We start from the raw sequence: 17,534 nt of genomic DNA, 5'->3' as shown, positions 1-17,534 counted from the left end.
AGATTGTGTGGCAGGTTGGTGAGGTGGCATATGAGTTGCAGTTGCCTGATGATAGCAAAGTTCATAATGTGTTCCATGTTTCATGCCTCAAAGGGGCTTTTAGTCATCATGTGCGACCATCTCCTGTTTTGCCTCCATTGGATGACAAAGGGAGATTGGAGTTGATTCCAGAAGCAATACTTGATACTAGGGAAAGGCAATTGCGATAGAGAACTATTCGTGAGTTTTTGGTTAAATGGCAGAATCTTCTAGATGAGGACGCTATTTGGGAGCTTGAAGATATTCTACAACATTCCAGACTTCAATTGCTTGAGGACAACCAATCTTGGGGAGGGAGGACTGTAATGTCCCCGATTTAGTAGGTCTTCGAAGTGTGGGCTTGTCAACTCATTATCGCGACCCTTGTGAGCTGATGTCCAGTTTTGGGGGTCTTTGTCTTGAGATTGCTACTTTTGGACTTACTATTTTTAGTAAGTCACTCTTAGTCAGTTGCTATTTTTGGATTGAGCAATGTAAGCAGGATGGTCCTCCAATTCTGGATATTTGGCCTCTTTGGAATTTCTTTATTCAAGTCTTTATCGGTGAGTTTGTTGGCTAATGATTTAATTCACTTTTATTAAGCATAACTACTTTATATTATAATGTAACATAACTTTAAACTATAAAGTTGCTTTTTAAGCAGGAGGTGTGAGAGTGAAGCTAGATGGCTCAATTTGTGTTATAAATGCAGCTTTTTTTGTTGTGAAGGAATCATCTTGAAAATATATATTTCTTCTTGAATTATCTTGCCAAGGGCTTGAGAAATTCTAAGTATTGTGTATTGCTGCAATTGTTGTTGAGGTATAACGATTGGTAAATCTCCTACTGTCTTACTGTGTCTAGGAGATTGAGATTGGCTACCATTAATTATTTGTAGAGGAAAATTGTGGTGACTTCATTATCCATCTCTTGTGAGTCGAATTGGAGATCAATTACAACTGGAAGGCTACGTTTTTGAAATTATTCGAATTTAGGTGAATATTTGAACTGATTAAGTAATACTAGACTAGAGGGGTAGTGGCGGCTAAGCTTGCAAACGCCAACATACAAAATTGTGCACATTGGGAAGCTAGTGGCTGATGTTCTTTGGCAAGCCGTCACTTGTATATTGGTTTGTGTTTTCTATTATCCTGCAATATCCATCTGGGAGGATCCACTTCAATGTTCAGAGGTGATAAATTGCTATTTGCGGAAGACATTATTCATCTTTGACGATCTTCAATTCTAGAGACCTGCCGTATATTTTCCCTTGAGGCATTTGCGCTTCAACACTGTTGTTGTCAGCATTTGCCGGTTGAAGGTTGGTGGAGCCAATACATTATGCATAGTGGGTTGAAATTCAGGTTCTTATTTCTCATTACTTTACCATTGAGCAAATCAAATTTATATATTTTATTTCATGGTGGTGAGAAACTGTATTTAATTTTCAAACAATTCTTCAAAGAATTTTACTTAACCGGAAAAATACGAAAAACATGTATTCCAAGAATTTACAAAAAATAAAAGAAAACATAAAACATTCAAAAAAATACAAGAATACCAATTGTGGATCAGCATTTCAGTTAAAAGCTCGTTTGGGTTTTTATAGAGAAAAAGGGAGAAGGAGATGCAGGAAAGCAAATTGCCTAACCTAATATAAAGGGGGTTGATGCACCTAATTGAGATGGTTACAAATTTTCTTAGGGATGCACAACACATCAATGAAAAATCCAAATACATGGATCCTGACTCTATTCCACTCTCAAAGAGTCACATGCAGGTCTGGAATCGATCAAATGCTGAATGGAAAGACATCTTCACAATAAAATAGTCATCTACAGTTTTGAACACAACGTATAAACCTTAGAAACTAGAAAGAAACATTCAAGAGAAAGCAAAATACATGCACAAATCATGAAAGGCAAGATGAGGTAAAAAGTTAATTATTTCATTGATGGAAAGCAAGGAATAAAATTGCAGAGTGCAAGGCTATTGCAAGTAGACATGATAGAATAGGGGAAAACTCTCAAAACATATTTGCAACTGCCTTTTATAGAGTTCAGGCATATCTCTAATATTACATTGAATTCAAACTCCAATCAGGTGGAGTCGTGTTGCAAAAGAGCAATAATTGAGAATTAGAGAAAATTTGATCAGATGCACATTTCCATATAGAAGATCTAATCTTTGTGTGCAAATTGAGCTCTGAAGAGACAAAAGCGGTGGCCATTACTGCTCTGATTGGGTAGATCGATAACCAAGGTGATGGAATGAAGCAAACTATGTTTAACAAGCCTGAAGACAGTAAAAAGTGGTTGCAGGTGATCAAACAGATTTGATTGCCATCAATGAGCCGCTTTTGATTGTGTTCTCGACACGCTAGGTCAGATATATCATTGAGTCAATTGCATTCAATCATCAAATCTTGCCACGTGGCCCAATATCCTTGAAGTATTGCGCCATCTTATCCAGATTTCTATCTGTTATGTTGACATGTTGACTGCACTTGCTGGCAACTTTGTAACTGATATTTCTTTTAATTGTTTAACCTTGTGAAATCGTGATGTCTTCATTTCATGCTTATCTCTACATTACATCCTATTTTCATTTTATGCCCTTAACTATTGCGACTTTGCGCTCAATGTGAAATTGACCATTCGCACCATCGCCGCGGTTAGGGCTTTAACATTTATTTTACTTGCGAAACTGTGAAGCCTTTATTTCTGACCATGTTGCCCTTTCGCAACTTGAAACTGAGGTTGGCATCAAATGTTTGTGACCCTATGATCATTGAGAACTTAATTGCTAGCATACCTTTCTCACGGTCGTGACTGCGTGCTGATCCTCTCCACTAATCGTTGTGACCATGCGAAGCCACCAAACTAATTGTCATCTAACCATCGCCCCTTAAATCATTAACCTTGATGTTAACCTTGCGAACATGCGCTCAAAGTATCCGCTGCTTTGTAGCCTAAACCATGGTCTATCCTTAACTGAGTGCGGCGGTGTGAACAAAGTGTTTCACAACCTTGCGGCCTTAAGTCTAGGTAACCTTTAACCATGTGCAACGATGCGAAAGCATTGAGTTTGACTGCAGTTGTCTGACTTCGCAACTTCACAACTTAACTTTGAAGCTCATTTCGATGGAATCACATCGATTCAATTGATCCGCTTTCATTCAATGAACAACTCCTTCGAAGTTGACCCTTGTGATGATGCGAAATGGAATCCTTCATGTGCCTGGTCCACATACTGGATCTGGTCCCACAAGTCCATGCGGCAACCTGTCGCTTCCGCGGTTTGATTAAAGCTTCAACAACTTCGAAAAGCGCGTATACGCATGTTGTTGATCTTGGAAGATCTAATGGCCAACTTGACTTGCGATCATGCGTTGAACTACCTACGCAGTTTTGCAACTTGAAATTGAAGGTTGGCGCTAACAGTTGCGAAGCTGCGTTGATGGTTAATTTCACTGTGTTGCACCCTCGCACACCCTTTTTTAGTTAATTCATGATTGCTTGCGATCATGCGAACAAGGATGTGATCGCAAGATCACAACTTGAATTTGCATAAGCTTATAACATGCGAACATAAAAGATTCAAGTCTTAGGGATAAAAGAGAAAAGACAGAGATTTTTGTACCCCTATCAGCTTGCATGGCAAAGAAATGAATAATATAATGGACGTAGACATGGCTACCACCCTGCTTTTCTTGAGATTGACAATGTCAAGAAAAATAGGTGGGGTAGGTGGGGGCAAAAATGGTCAACAATAACCTTTTGGCGGTATTTATATAGGGCTTTCCCATATTGTATCCCTACTTAGTCCTTCTAGCTTAGATTTATAATGGGTTTGAGCATGGATATTATTTAAATGAATTGACTAATAAATTACATAGTTATCTTAGAGATGCATAAGTCTTCCTTCATTGTTGGCGATGTAATTTATGTTTGATTGTATCAGATTTAGGTTTCAAAATTGTTCTTATGGTTTTATACCCCTTCTGGGCAGTAATGAGATGTTTGTTGGATGTTGGTTATTTGTGCCGTTTAGGCTGACAGTGTATGTGTCATTCAGCCTAACACTATATGTGTCATTTAGGCTGATGGTTTTCTCAGTTTCCTTGTGTATTATTTTCTTGTTTGTCTTCCTTTTTGTCTACTTCTGATCTTCTGTGGTAATTTTATTGTATTTCCTTTATTAGTGTTCATTAATGTTTGGCATGTTCCTTTCAGTTGCTGGCTATTTTAGTTTGTTTGTACCATCTCTGGACATCTTTCTCACCCTTTGTTAGCCGTAGAGAGGGCATATAAGCATTGTTCCAATATTCTCTTGATACTCTTAGGTATTTTAAGTATTTTCTTTGTTTCTTTCCAAGCATGATTTTCAAATATTAAAAAAACTCTCAAACAAATCAGAAAAACAAAATCATAAAACATAACAAAAAATTGCAAAAATCAATGAGTAAAATAGACTATCCTTGGAACGGCAGTCAAAGTCCATGAAATGTAGAGGTACAAATCAGTTTTGGCTTAGAATTCTGGCTCAGGATCTTTCATTTATAGAAGATTCTACAAAGCTAGCTAAAAATAACAAAAGATACTAAAATAATAACAGAATCTAAAGTATTGTAATGATCTTCACAACATTGTTTAAAAAGTGACTCTGCCTTGTGTAATGAACCCTTGCTGAACCCTGCATCACATTGTCAGCATTAGTAAAATAAATGTATGAAACTCAAATTAAAACATAAAATTACAGTATAAAGACAACCCCATAAAACCCATTACTAATCATTTGAAAGAGACTCCCTTCGAATCAGTCAACCCTCTATGGTAATTGTTTTTCCGATTAAGTAATTGTCATAAAGGAGTAACTAACTAAGGCCTCTTGAGATCTCTGATTAATCACGTGGTAAAGATCCCTCCTTTACCAAGGCCCTCTGTCATATGCATATGATTATTCTTACAATATATAGTCTCCTGCAGTTTCTCTCTAAAGAAATTGGTAGTTTCTGTCTTAAGAAACTAAACTCTTATCCAATACTTTAATCATTTTACTGTTTATTGCATTCTGAGTTTCTCTCCAAAGAAACCAGATAGTTCATAAGCTTTGTTCAATTTCTTCATAACTCAATTAGAATGTAGAATCAAGGTTTCTCTCTAAAGAAATCGACATTCAAGGACTGCCTTACTTCGGTACCTTGCTAGTGAAATACTTGTTCCCTGGCGGAAATGCCTGCTACAACTTACTATAGATATGCTTGTTTGGATAGAGTATATGCGGTTATTGTCTTCCTTGCAGATGCCCGTTATACGCGGTTTGTAGAGCCCAATGTCAGGGAAAATGAATCCGGAACTCAACCTTCCTTCATTTCCTGTACAGCTATCCAACTTCCATCGTCAATATTGACGCACTTGTCTAAGGTAGTGTTCGACGTTTTACGTCTTCATACAAGGTCTGACGATGCCCAACTGCTTCCTATCCGCTTTCCATGCTGGTTTCCTATTATTTATAAGTTGTGAGAGGATGTATATGTTCAGGCGCCGTCTCATAACATACGGCGATTAAGTTTGCAGGGTAATTATCGAATTAATGCTGCCGGTTCATCGTTGCATATATTCGTTTCATAATATATGTTTAAAATATATATTTAGCATGATCATTAATTTATATATACGATTACAATGATCATTAATTAATTACTCATTATTATTTTAATATAGTTAGATTATAATTACAATGATTAAATTTTTACAATGATATTATTTTATTTCTTCTTCATACTGACAATCATTACAAAAATTTGAATTTTTTATGTGGTAAGTTACATGGTTTATCACACCTTGAACATTTTGAACAATGTGTATAATTTAGCACAACAGAACAGCTATCACAAAACGCCACCACTTCCCTTTGTTTGACAATAACAAATTTCAAATTTTAAGCCTTGTTAAATATATAAAGCTGTATGTTTTTGAGAAAATGAAATTTGTTGAATATTGTTGGAAATTGTTGCAGCACGCTGGTAAAAAATTTCTCCTTTAAATTTCTTTTGTACTTGTGAATCCTGCTGTAACATTTGTGATGCCGAAAAGATAAAGAAAGAGTTTTATTAAGCACACATTTTTCTTCTAAAACAGGATCTACCACCTCCAAATAGAGGTGAACCATCAATTTATCTGCTGATAAAAGCCTTCTCTTTCTTTAGGTGCTGTACTCAAGGGTCTTAGTTGGCTTTCAAAGGTTAATGCCTTTTGAAGTGATAACACCTACTATCTACAGTGATAACACCTGTTTATATAAATAAAAGGAAGCTTTTGATTGATAGCTGGTAGGCCATCTTTTGTCATGTGCACCTATATTCCACCTTCAGCATTCAACATCAAAACACTATGTGTCGTATACAAGTGTGTTCCCAATGTGCTTTATTTTTGAACATTTTACAACTGCTAGTTTTTCTATGTTAATGTGTGTGTCAGCTGCCCAAGTATGTGCCTATATATGAGCCACAAAATTTTAAAATTTGAAATAAAAATAAATTCTTTGATGATGTGTATCTCTGCTTTAGATACACACCTCTGCACTTTTTCTAGTTTTCTTCAAGAAGTGCACCTTTGTGCATTGGGCGTGCAGCAACAAAAAGGCCTTTGAAAGTATTTAATCGCTTGGATTTGCTTTATCAAGTGAGACACGTCAATATCATATGCACATCTTTCATGGGGTTTTGAATTGGTAAAAGATCCCTTGCCATGGTGCACGAGACACACTGATGCACTATGAACTTGGATTTTAAACTAAGTGCGAACAACCTTGGTAGAATACATTCTTTCCTTTATACCTGTACCTTAAAGTGTGATTTGAACTCCTGACTTGCACTTATGTGCAGGTTCACCTTCCAAAATGTATTCTCTGTTTACAAGTTTCTTTATTAAACCTTTCACAAAGGTGCAGACTTCAATGTGCAATTTGAGTTTGGATTTGTGATTTTGAAATTCTTCTTTCAGGTGTGTACCTCTAGCCTAGTATTGTGCCCTTTCGAACTTGCTTTGTTAGGTGCATCCTTAATGATCAGATGTGCATGTTACAATAAGAATTTTTGAATGTTGATGTCCTCAAATGTTCACTCCATAGTTAGACATGCTCCTGTATATGCTTTTTGATGCAGATCTTCTTTCTTTGAATGCTTGTTATCTAGTTTGCCCTTGTAAATTTGAGATTTGCAGGATTTTTCTCCCACTGTTAGGTGGAAATTCAATGCTCTTATGTAATTTTGTTGACTATTTTTTCATTTGTTTTGGTCTTTGGTGAGGGGTGTATTTCTATTTCCTTGCATACTTGACAGCTGGAGCCTAGACTTCACTTCTTCGAGGTGTTAATCATAGTCTCACAAATACACCTCCTTACTGACTTTGAAAATTAATTTTAACTATTTAGTTAGGTGAACCCTTGACAACTTTGCACTTGGCAATTTTTCTCTAAGTTTCAAACACAACATAAGATGCCCCTTATAGAGTGTGTGTCTAAAAGTGGAAATTCTAGAGTTGAATTTTGACACATCTTAGTAGGGATGTGATTTGTTTCATGAAAATTCTTGAAATTTTGAACTCCCTACCTTATCAGGTCGATGTTCAAACATAGTAAATATCTCCAACATTAACATTTCGTTCTTCAACAAGACAGATAACCTTAATAACTCTGTTCATTGATCCAGCAAACATTCAGAAAAGAGCCACAAAGATGACATAAAAAATTGTAAAAGACCTAGTCATGACTTCAATTCAGCAAAACCAGAGATGTTAGCTTTAAACTTACACAATACAAAAAATTAATATGAGTGAAACATAAGTAAATAAAAATGATAAAAACCTATAATAGACTTTTTAAAAAAGAGATTTGAAATTTTTTTTTATAAACAGAGAACATTAAAATTTCAGTTGCTAAAACATAATTATGATTATTTTTCTGAATTTATCCACTTGCAATTTTTTGGGGCAAAAATTCCCAGTGAACATGAACATGCACTTGAAATAAAACCTCATTACAGTTTTTCATGCCAGTACCTCCTCCTTTACAAGAATTACCTGTGGCTGCCCTGTCAGATGAAGTAGATCATAACCCCATGACATTTTATCATACCCTATTTTATTTATGACAAGAATTACTGTTGCCTGTCTTAAAAGTAGGCTAATCAAATATACTTTTGCTAGATTAGATATGATATGATTCCTGGGGTCCTCAACCAAAATACAAAAATTATGTGCAATGCAGCTCAAAGGGTGAGTGCTTTGGCTGTCATCACTGCAGCTAAGATAAAGCATTGAATCTCAAAAGGTAGTTAATACCAAAATTTGTGTCCTGTTTGAGCAGTGAGACCATAACATCCTTATTACACTTAGGAATGTGTCTACCACTGCTGAGCTAACATGCTCCAAAGCATTTATGAAATCAAATAGGCATGAAGCTCAGAAAATGCTTGTAAAAAAAATGCAAATAAATCCTAGACCAGTTTGAGTTTGAATTTGGAATCAACAACTTTGCAAATTTTCTTTAGGTCTTCTTCAACTCACTAGTTAACCAGAACTAACTTGACATGGTCATCACTAATATTTTGAATTTTTTATTGTTTTTCATTCTAGTTCTTAATTTTGTTTTTTTGAGACAATGGCCTTAATAACAACTTTGTACTATATTTATTTACTAGAATGTAGAATGTTTATAAAATCTAACATGAACCTTTTTATGGGATTTTAAGTTAAATTGATATTTTGGATTGTTTTGATTTGAATCAAATTTGTAGGAATGGATGCTCAAGTTGCTTATGGATTCCATCATTTACGCAACAAGAGGCCGTATCTTGCTCGAGGACCAATTTCAAATAAAGTGCATAAGTTGCTTTTGGCTTTTTAATTATCCATTCAAGAAATATTTTTCTTGTATAAAGCTTGCATTTGTTTTCTCTTTTGTTTTTGGACTTTTGAAAAAGTAATTTGATTAACAAGTACAGTCCCTCCTCTAAGGCCTAATATTATGACATTGCCTCTAGAGTGAAAATTTTGCATTTTTTGATTGCGATGCTTACAAAGATGTGTGTATGACTCTTGATTAACTTTAGGGTAGATGTTATCTAAGAATATAATTTAGTTTGTTGATTATTGTTATAAGAGCTGAACCGAAATTTCACATGCAAGTTGACGCACAAATTAACAAACGGTAAAATACATTGCTTTGATTGTTGAGGTGTATAAATTATACAAAAATACAAATTACAAGAAAAAGACCAAAGAATACATATTCTTTTTAAAACCTTGGGGGGAAAAATGTAAGAATCACTTATCTCTTCCACTTCTCTCGCTCTCACTCCACACTATTCACCAACATGCACTCCTTGAATATCTACTGAAATTATTTGTTTTTTACTTCAACTTGGTGGCATTCTTTAGCACCTATACAAGATAGTAAGGCTTCTTTATGTTTATTTAAAGTTGTTGATGTTTGATAGCTTCCTTCGGATAAACCCATGAGAATAAATTGAATATATATGTATGTATGTATGTAGTTATATATTCAATTGTTATATTAATAAAATAATAATCAATAGACATGTCCCTTTAAGGGACATATCTCTCCATGTCTCATCCACATTATAAAAAAGAGAGAGATTAGTGCCCTTGGAAAATACATACCCAACAGGTAGTGCCATTACATTTGCAACAATCCTTTGTAACAAGCTAAATATTCATACTAAATTTAATGAATTGAAAACATCTAAAAATTAACATTTCTTTTCAATATAACATGAAAGACAATTATAAGTACCTATGCATGAATATCTTTTTGCTTTCCATTTATACTTAAACAAGTAAAAAAAGTAATTGAATTAATTTCTTTAATCCAAGTAAAGAGAAACTAATCATATCATCTAACTATAATAATTAATTGAATTGCAAAACATAAATATAAAGTACCAAACTTTTAGATGATTGTAGAGAGACTTTGACTTTGAGTTGTACAAGCCTTGGCTACTGAAGGAGAGGAGAAGCATTGGTATTGGGCTTAACCTCCCAACCGTGGACCTCTAGTTAGCCTCACACAATCTCTATCGAGAAAGGCTCTCCCTACCTTGGGAATCAAGCTTGGGGCACAAGTGTGCAGCCACTAAGCATCCTAGTGTTAGAGCATCAGCTTAGGATACCTTCCATCCACCTTTTTGCTAATTGTTAGCACCTTGACCTCTAGTAATCATACTAGCAAGCATGTCACTAACCTACCTTGGCCAAGGATTTGTAAGGGCACTTGTACCCGATCACAAACCGCTCGACTTGACAACAAGATTACACTAGGGACTATCATCAGCTGACATGGGTTTTTAATTAAATCTCATTACTTGTTTTAGTTACTGATCATTCTTTCTTGTTATCATGCATGAGTAACCATAGTTCAATGATTTCTATCTCACCCTTCATCTCAACCATGCTGGTCTTCCCGGATGATTCATCGGGTGGATGTGTGGAAAATTGAAATCACAGTCAATAAATCTGCCCAACTAGCCTTGGCATTATAAAGGAATTCTGAATTTAAAAGCATTATATGTATATAGCCAATCCATCTGCCATTCTATCGTTGGCATTACAAAAATATATCCGAGATGTTTAAGCATCCATATGCACAACCAATACATTTTCCATTCTGGTGTTGGCAATATAGCTATAGTATCTTTTAAATATCTAAGCACATATTTTTGCAGCCATTACATCCACCATTTTGGCTCTATCATGATTTGCCCTTCTAGCGTCGGCAATATAAAGATAGTTTCTTTTAAATATTGAAGCACTTATTTTTGTAGCCATTACAACCACCATTCTGGCTCAGTCATGACTTATTACACAATGGTATTGAAATTTAAAACGATACAAATCTTGATTTACAAGGTGCAAATCTCTTATTGCAGGTAGTATATTTCAAATACTCCTGTATAAGTTACACACTCATTGGTTATGATTTTGTAAGAAATTTTTCTTGGATGAGAGATGTTACAGTTTGGTACATTCATACAATGTTTACATAAGGAGTGAACATGAATCCATTTATATTTGATACAATAGCATTATATGATCTTTCCAATGGATTCTGCTAAGGCTGACAATTCATTTGAAACCCATATTCACAATCAAAGCAGAGATGAGAACATGACTTGATTGTCAGTCGGCTTGCATGGTATGAACAACACTTGATAAATGCTCGGATTTCCCAACTTTGAAAGGCTATAGTTGCAATGATTGGCTATGCACCGTAATATGGAATTATGATTAAAGCAATGCCTATGGAAAGGTGTATCAAGGTCACAAAATATTGAGAAGCAGAAAAGAGAGTGAGAGAAGGTAGTGTCTTTGTTTGCCGTGGTATACTTTGCTAAGATGAAAATATTGTACATGCTCAATGAGCTACCACACAAAAGATTTAGCCTTCTTGGTTGCATGCTCAGTTATGAGCAAGATTGCAAAGGTGGCAAGAATTAAAAGATACATGGCCATCGGTTCAATGTGTCAAATAAAACAATATTAATGCAGCTACTCACAAACAAAATAATATAAGGCTGATGAAAACATTGTAGAAATATAGCCGCTCAAGATGAAAGATTAGGTATTGCCAAGGAATAATTTTAACTCATGTTTAATACCTTAGTAAAATAATGTCATACGCCACCTACCTATAGTTGTGTATGTGTACTATTATAACAATGTATTAACGTATACACCTTATATAAAGTGAATGTATACATATGTCTAATTCATGCATACATACATACATGTGTGTGTGCGCGCGTGTGTGCAAGCATGCATAGATAACATGATATTATTGTACTAAGGCATGGTAATATTACATGAAGCTTTGAGATCTTCAAAATCATAAGGTATTATATTTTAATTAAATGCTTGGTGATCTTTATTAGTGCATGTATTGATCAGTAGCTCATGGTAGTCTCTGTATACTCTTGCTTGCCTAGCAATTTACCACTTACTCTTGGTGGTTAGAATTCATACCTGTCAACTTATAGGTGAAATGGTGTCCCTTGCCCAATTCCTTTCTTGTCAATGGTTCCCCCCTTCGACATGTTCATACAAGAAGAAATTCTCCCCAATGTTGTCTTGCATTTTGTCACCACAAAATGTAAGTAACAGTACAAAACTTTTTCAAATTAGTTCTGCATTTCTATGAGTTTGGTTTATTATTTAACTGGCTAGTATTGATCAACCAATCAATACCGATTGATATAATGGACTCTTTACTGATGGCTTTCGTCAAGTGTTTTTTCTTTTTTCTCTTTGTCGAGCCTATGCTTGATTTTTGAAGCCTTCAATGTCCTTTACCTTGTTTTTGAGTGTGTTTGTTGGCTTTTGGTCTTTTGGTTTTTCTCAAACCATTGCTTTCGATTTTCCCTTTGATTTGATCTAACCTGGGGCATAATCGGAGTTGTCAATCAAAAGATATGGCCATTTTAGTGCCCAAAAAGTGAACCTTTTTGATGCAACAACACAAATTAAAAATATTATGTTATATTTTTAATTTGACATTCACTTTTTGAAAATTATAACTTAAATTCACTTTATGTTATGTTTTAAAGTTACTTTATCAATTAAATTTTTACTTAAAGTAACTATAGTGCACTTTTTGTTATATTTTTAAGTTGAGTTGCTTTTTGATTTTTCACTTAAGTGACTATATTAACTATATAGCTCATTTAATTTTTGACATTTAAATCAAATGCTCTAGTAAATATTACTTATTAAATTATATTTACACATTATATTGTTAATATGATAATGTAAATATAATTTATGTCCCAGTTAAGTAATATTTTATCAAAATTAAATTGACATGTGCTTATTAGAATCACTTAAATGTGTAAAAATCACTTAGAAGTGGACCTTTTTCATGTCATTACATGTACAAATTACTAAAAAGTGGATCATTTTCGTGCCATTGCATGCAAAACTCAACTTAAATTGTAAAATCACTTAGAAATGGACATTTTTAATGCCATTGCATGTAAACTCACTTAAAATGTGTAATGACATCAAAAAGATGAGCTACATGTGTTATATGCATATGCACCAAAAAGGTGAGTTTTTGCCTTGAGTTGCATATGCATGTAACTTAAACTTGCCTTTACACCAAAAAGATGAGTTTTTGCACCAAAGACGTATTTGCACTTCCCAAACCCATTTTTGGGCAAAAAACATGTTTGTAAAACATGCATATGCACCAAAAGGTGCATTTTTGCCTTGGGAAAGCCCATTACATGCTTTTAAAACATGTAATGGCCTTTAAAAGGTGCTTTTGGGTCTATGTTATGTGTTTAAAACATGTAATCACACAAAAAAGGTCCGTTTTGCATTCAAGTTTATGCATTTGCCCTTCCAAAACCCTTTTTTGAAGAATTTAATAACATTGGCCTCCAAGAACCTATTTTTGGTGGTTTCTTCTAGATTTCTCCATGAAATGACTTGAAATCTTTTCCTCAAGAGGCGTTTTTCCATCCTCATGCATTCCCATGCATTTGGCACCCTCTTTCATGCAAAAAATGTTTTGTTTTAGCCTCATTTTGAGCCACGTTTTGGACAAAAACACCCAGATTTGGGCCTTTAAAAGTCATGTTTTGGCTTAAATAGAAGTCGTTTTGACATTTGGATCCATTTATTAGCATATGGGGAAGTTGTTTTTGCATTCACAAATAGAAAATGACTCGAAAACATGCATTTTTTGGTCACGTTTTTGCAAAAACGGCCCAGATTTTTCCATTAAAAAGTCATGTTTTTTGTTAAAACAACTCAAAAAATGGCATTTCAGCCCATACATTTGGATCAAGAGGGGTAGTTTTTGAGTTTTAATGCATGCGATTGTCTTTGGAGACCATGTATTTGGCATTTTCATGTCAAATTCGGCCCTTCATTGCTCATTAATATTTGTTGAATGCAATTACGGAAAAAGTCAAATTATTGTTTCAGAATCCAGATTTGGAGGAGAGTTGCTCTTCAAAGTCTATAAATCTTGCTATTTTTGCTCATAACCTCCAAGTAAGTGCACATTTTCTAACCTGCTCATCAATTCATGCTTACCTTGCTATTTTCATGCATATTATTGCTTGTTATTGCACATTTGTCCAAATATATAACATAATAGTGCATTTTTCCTTTAAATATGATGAAAGGGCTCATTTTAATGTTTTTGGATTTTTCCCAAACTCTAAATTCCAATTTACATGTTGAAGTGACTTGCTTGTTGATATATTTGAGTCTTTTGCCAAAGGTACGTTCTTTTGAAGTTTTTTTTTGTGATTTGTGTGTTTGCTTTTGGTTTTTCTTCATTTTTGGAGAAGTTGCAAGTTCTTTCCCATGAACTTGAGTATGTTTCATTTCACTCCACATTCCATTTCATGCAAGAGCATCGTTTCATTCCATTTTCATCTTTCCATATCACAACAATTCACATCTCATTCGTAAAATGCGATTACATGTTTTTTTCATCTCATCCATCATTTGCACGTACATGTAATCCCATTTTCCTTTTCCATTTTCACTCATCTCACTTTCCATATCCAATCACACAACATGATTACATGTAAAGTCTTACGTGTAATTACATCTCTAGAACCTGTTTTTGACTAAAAGTCACTTTTTAAAAGGTTAAGAAATGTCATGTGAATGTTTTCCCATATACTTGGACTTCACCTTTCCTCAAAGATGTCTATAAAAGCTCACTTTGCCTCAAGGCACATTGCATTCATTCTTTCCATATGCACTTACACTTCATGAGTAAAATACGTATAATTCCATCATTCCGTGTCATAAAGCATTTCATCTCATCCTTCACACGCACGTACATGCAAGCTCATCCACCATCCGCATTTGCATGTCATCTCACTTTCTGTTTCTCATTACATATTGCATATACATGTAATCCACTTTCTGTACAATGAAATATTGAAAGCCCAAGTCACTTTTTAAAAGTCAAGAGTCTTCATTCACACGTATTCCCATGCGTTCCACCTTCATGTCTTAAAGCATATCCATCTCCTTCCATTCTCACTTCACCTACCATTTTCCATCCAAATACAAATGCTTTGCTGTCAAGAAGGCATGTTTAGATTCTTAAGAAGTAATTTCTTTTGATCTTCAACCTGAGTTCATGTGGGAATGCACCATGCACTTCGTTTCGAAAATAAGAAAGAAAAAAAAGTTTAAGGAGCTGATGGAACGTTATAACGAGTTTACATCTGGACAGCATCAAGAAGGTTTTCAAAGTATCAGAGATTCCAAAATGTGCCAATCTACAAAGGAGAATTCACGAGAACTTGAGCGGGAAAAACTTGATCACATCAAGTTTTCAAATGACAACGGACAATTCATCAAAGAGAGTCAGAGGTTATGAAAAGACGTAACACCATGATTATCAAGGTGAATGCAGTGACACAAAATACAAAAAATCTCGATCCTGTTATCATCAAGGATTGCATTGCCAAGTACAAGGCCCTTTAGAACAATCCTTAGAATTGTTTCATTTCTCTTCCATCTTTCTTCTTCTTATTTCATGTTTGTAATTGAAGAAGATGCATTGCATGAAAAGATTTAATTACATGTAATGCGAGTTGCATGTAATCCAATAATTTCTCTCATTAGTTAGACAAGGTCAAAGTAGGTTGAGTTGCTCCCACTTTTTCCTCCACTTTTTTCTCAACTCCTTTGCCTATAGAAAGGAGTGGCCCCTCATTGTAAAAATCATCTTTTGTTGTATACAAGAAAGCTCTTCCAAACTTGTGCAAGCATAACTTTGATTGTGTAATACGAATTTGGGATAAAAGTGAATAAAAGAATCAATTGAATTTGAAGTTTTGACTAAAAGCAATTGTGAGAGAAAATTAGAAGCTTTGACGATAATTTTTGCCTATTGTCTTTGATTCATGTTATTATTTTGTGTTCAATAATAGAGCATATTGACTTAAGAAGCAATTGGAGCTGAACCTTTGATTGAGAGTGGTTGTGGCAATACATAGACTAAGAGCTTTGACTATAGCTTGTATTACCATCTCACATTCACGAAAAATAGTTAGAATTCCCTACTTCTGGAAGTCTTTGTGCCCCAATGGTAGAGGTTATTCTTATAGAATATGTTAAAATAGGACTTAGAGTTGGACTGGTATGCTTTCAGCTAGCCTTTGAGTTAGTGTTAGTTTATTGGTTTCACTGTTTACAACTTTAGATAGAAGTGTAGTTTGAGGTTTCATCTTGTTCGTTACTCACTCTGCGGGTAAGTGGATTCTTTCTTTAAAGCTAAGAGGAAAGAATATTGGTAACACCCCTTACAAAATCTCTTAACTTCTTTACCTTGAGTTGATCCAAGGAACAGTGAGAAGGGGGAGCCTTCCCTTTAAGGTATGAGAGACTTCGTCTTACACATTGTGGCTGGTTATTTTGCAACTGGATTTTACTTAAACTGACGGTTCCAAAATATCCACCCAACACATGATGATATCATGTTCCTCAAATAATTATAATTTACTGTAACAAGTTTTCGATTATAAAAACATCATGAGAGCTAACTACCATTTCACTTTTGTGATGTCCTAGCCAAGTTTGTTCTTTGTTTACTCTTAGCTGCTTAGGTGTTGATTGTTAAATAATTACTCTCTAGTATCTAATTGGTGGTCTTCGTGTTCTGTTTACTATATTCACTATTTGAAATGACCAACTACAGGAATGGTGCTTGTTCTTTCTTTCAAATTGCACATACAATGGTGTTTATACCAGCAGTAGTATAACAAATGTACTGCAAGAACTTTTATAACAAACGAAAACTATAGAGTGCAACCAGTTCATAACCTAAGTTACTGATTGTGGTTTTGATGCTGATGTGGGTGTGGTGTGCTGATGCATGGATGCATAGATTTTTATTTTGGGGATTTTGGATGCGTTTGGGTGCATCCATACATAAGTATGTATATATATGTGTGTGTGTGTGTGTGTGTGTGTGTGTGTGTGTGTGTGTGTGTGTGTGTAAAGTTGTCAACTATAATTTATGTATGCAAAGAAATACAAGAAATATGAAATATCAGATATAATATTAGAAAGAAAAGAGAGGTAAGATAAGACAAGATAATAGTATTAATGTCCAACGAAAGACCATCAAAGGTCTATGGGATTGGAAGGTTACAATCAAGAAGCAAAACAATAGCAGGAACACTGAATGGTGTCCGTAAAAAGCAAACAACAAAAGAACATAAGAAGAGAGACAGAACGAGACAGACAGAGAGAGATGCCAAAACAAAGACAAAGACTAGGAGTCCTTTCTTGGCGAGAAGAAATCAATCACAGAAGGATACGACCGTGAGTGCAAAGAAGCTTTGGTATGTCTCTGTGAGCTCATAGAGGAGTGCCGCTGATGTAAGAAACCGGTATGGGGTCTAACAGACCTGGAATGATCAAAAGAACAAGAAGAACTAGATTGCCTTTTCTGTC

The 17,534-nt window shown here is 34.8% G+C and overlaps 1 protein-coding gene across 2 annotated transcripts in view; it reads left to right on the top strand.

Annotated features, from left to right (window-relative positions):
• LOC149574841 (diacylglycerol kinase 4-like) overlaps positions 1–17,534 on the top strand; it is a 313,933-nt gene that overhangs the window by 132,312 nt on the left and 164,087 nt on the right. For both annotated transcript variants that reach the window (XR_016360102.1, XM_089814678.1), the window contains exon 7: positions 8,819–8,901. Coding sequence is in view for 1 of the 2 variants with exons in the window: in XM_089814678.1 (XP_089670804.1) it covers positions 8,819–8,901 (83 nt within the window). In the remaining variant the exon portion in view is untranslated. The remainder of the gene's footprint in view (positions 1–8,818; positions 8,902–17,534) is intronic.

The sequence above is a fragment of the Cupressus sempervirens genome, chromosome 2 (assembly GCF_028749045.1).
Source record: "Cupressus sempervirens isolate cs-2001-9-10 chromosome 2, ASM2874904v1, whole genome shotgun sequence".
Classification (NCBI taxonomy): domain Eukaryota; kingdom Viridiplantae; phylum Streptophyta; class Pinopsida; order Cupressales; family Cupressaceae; genus Cupressus; species Cupressus sempervirens.
This window is presented reverse-complemented; position numbering and strand designations above follow the sequence as displayed.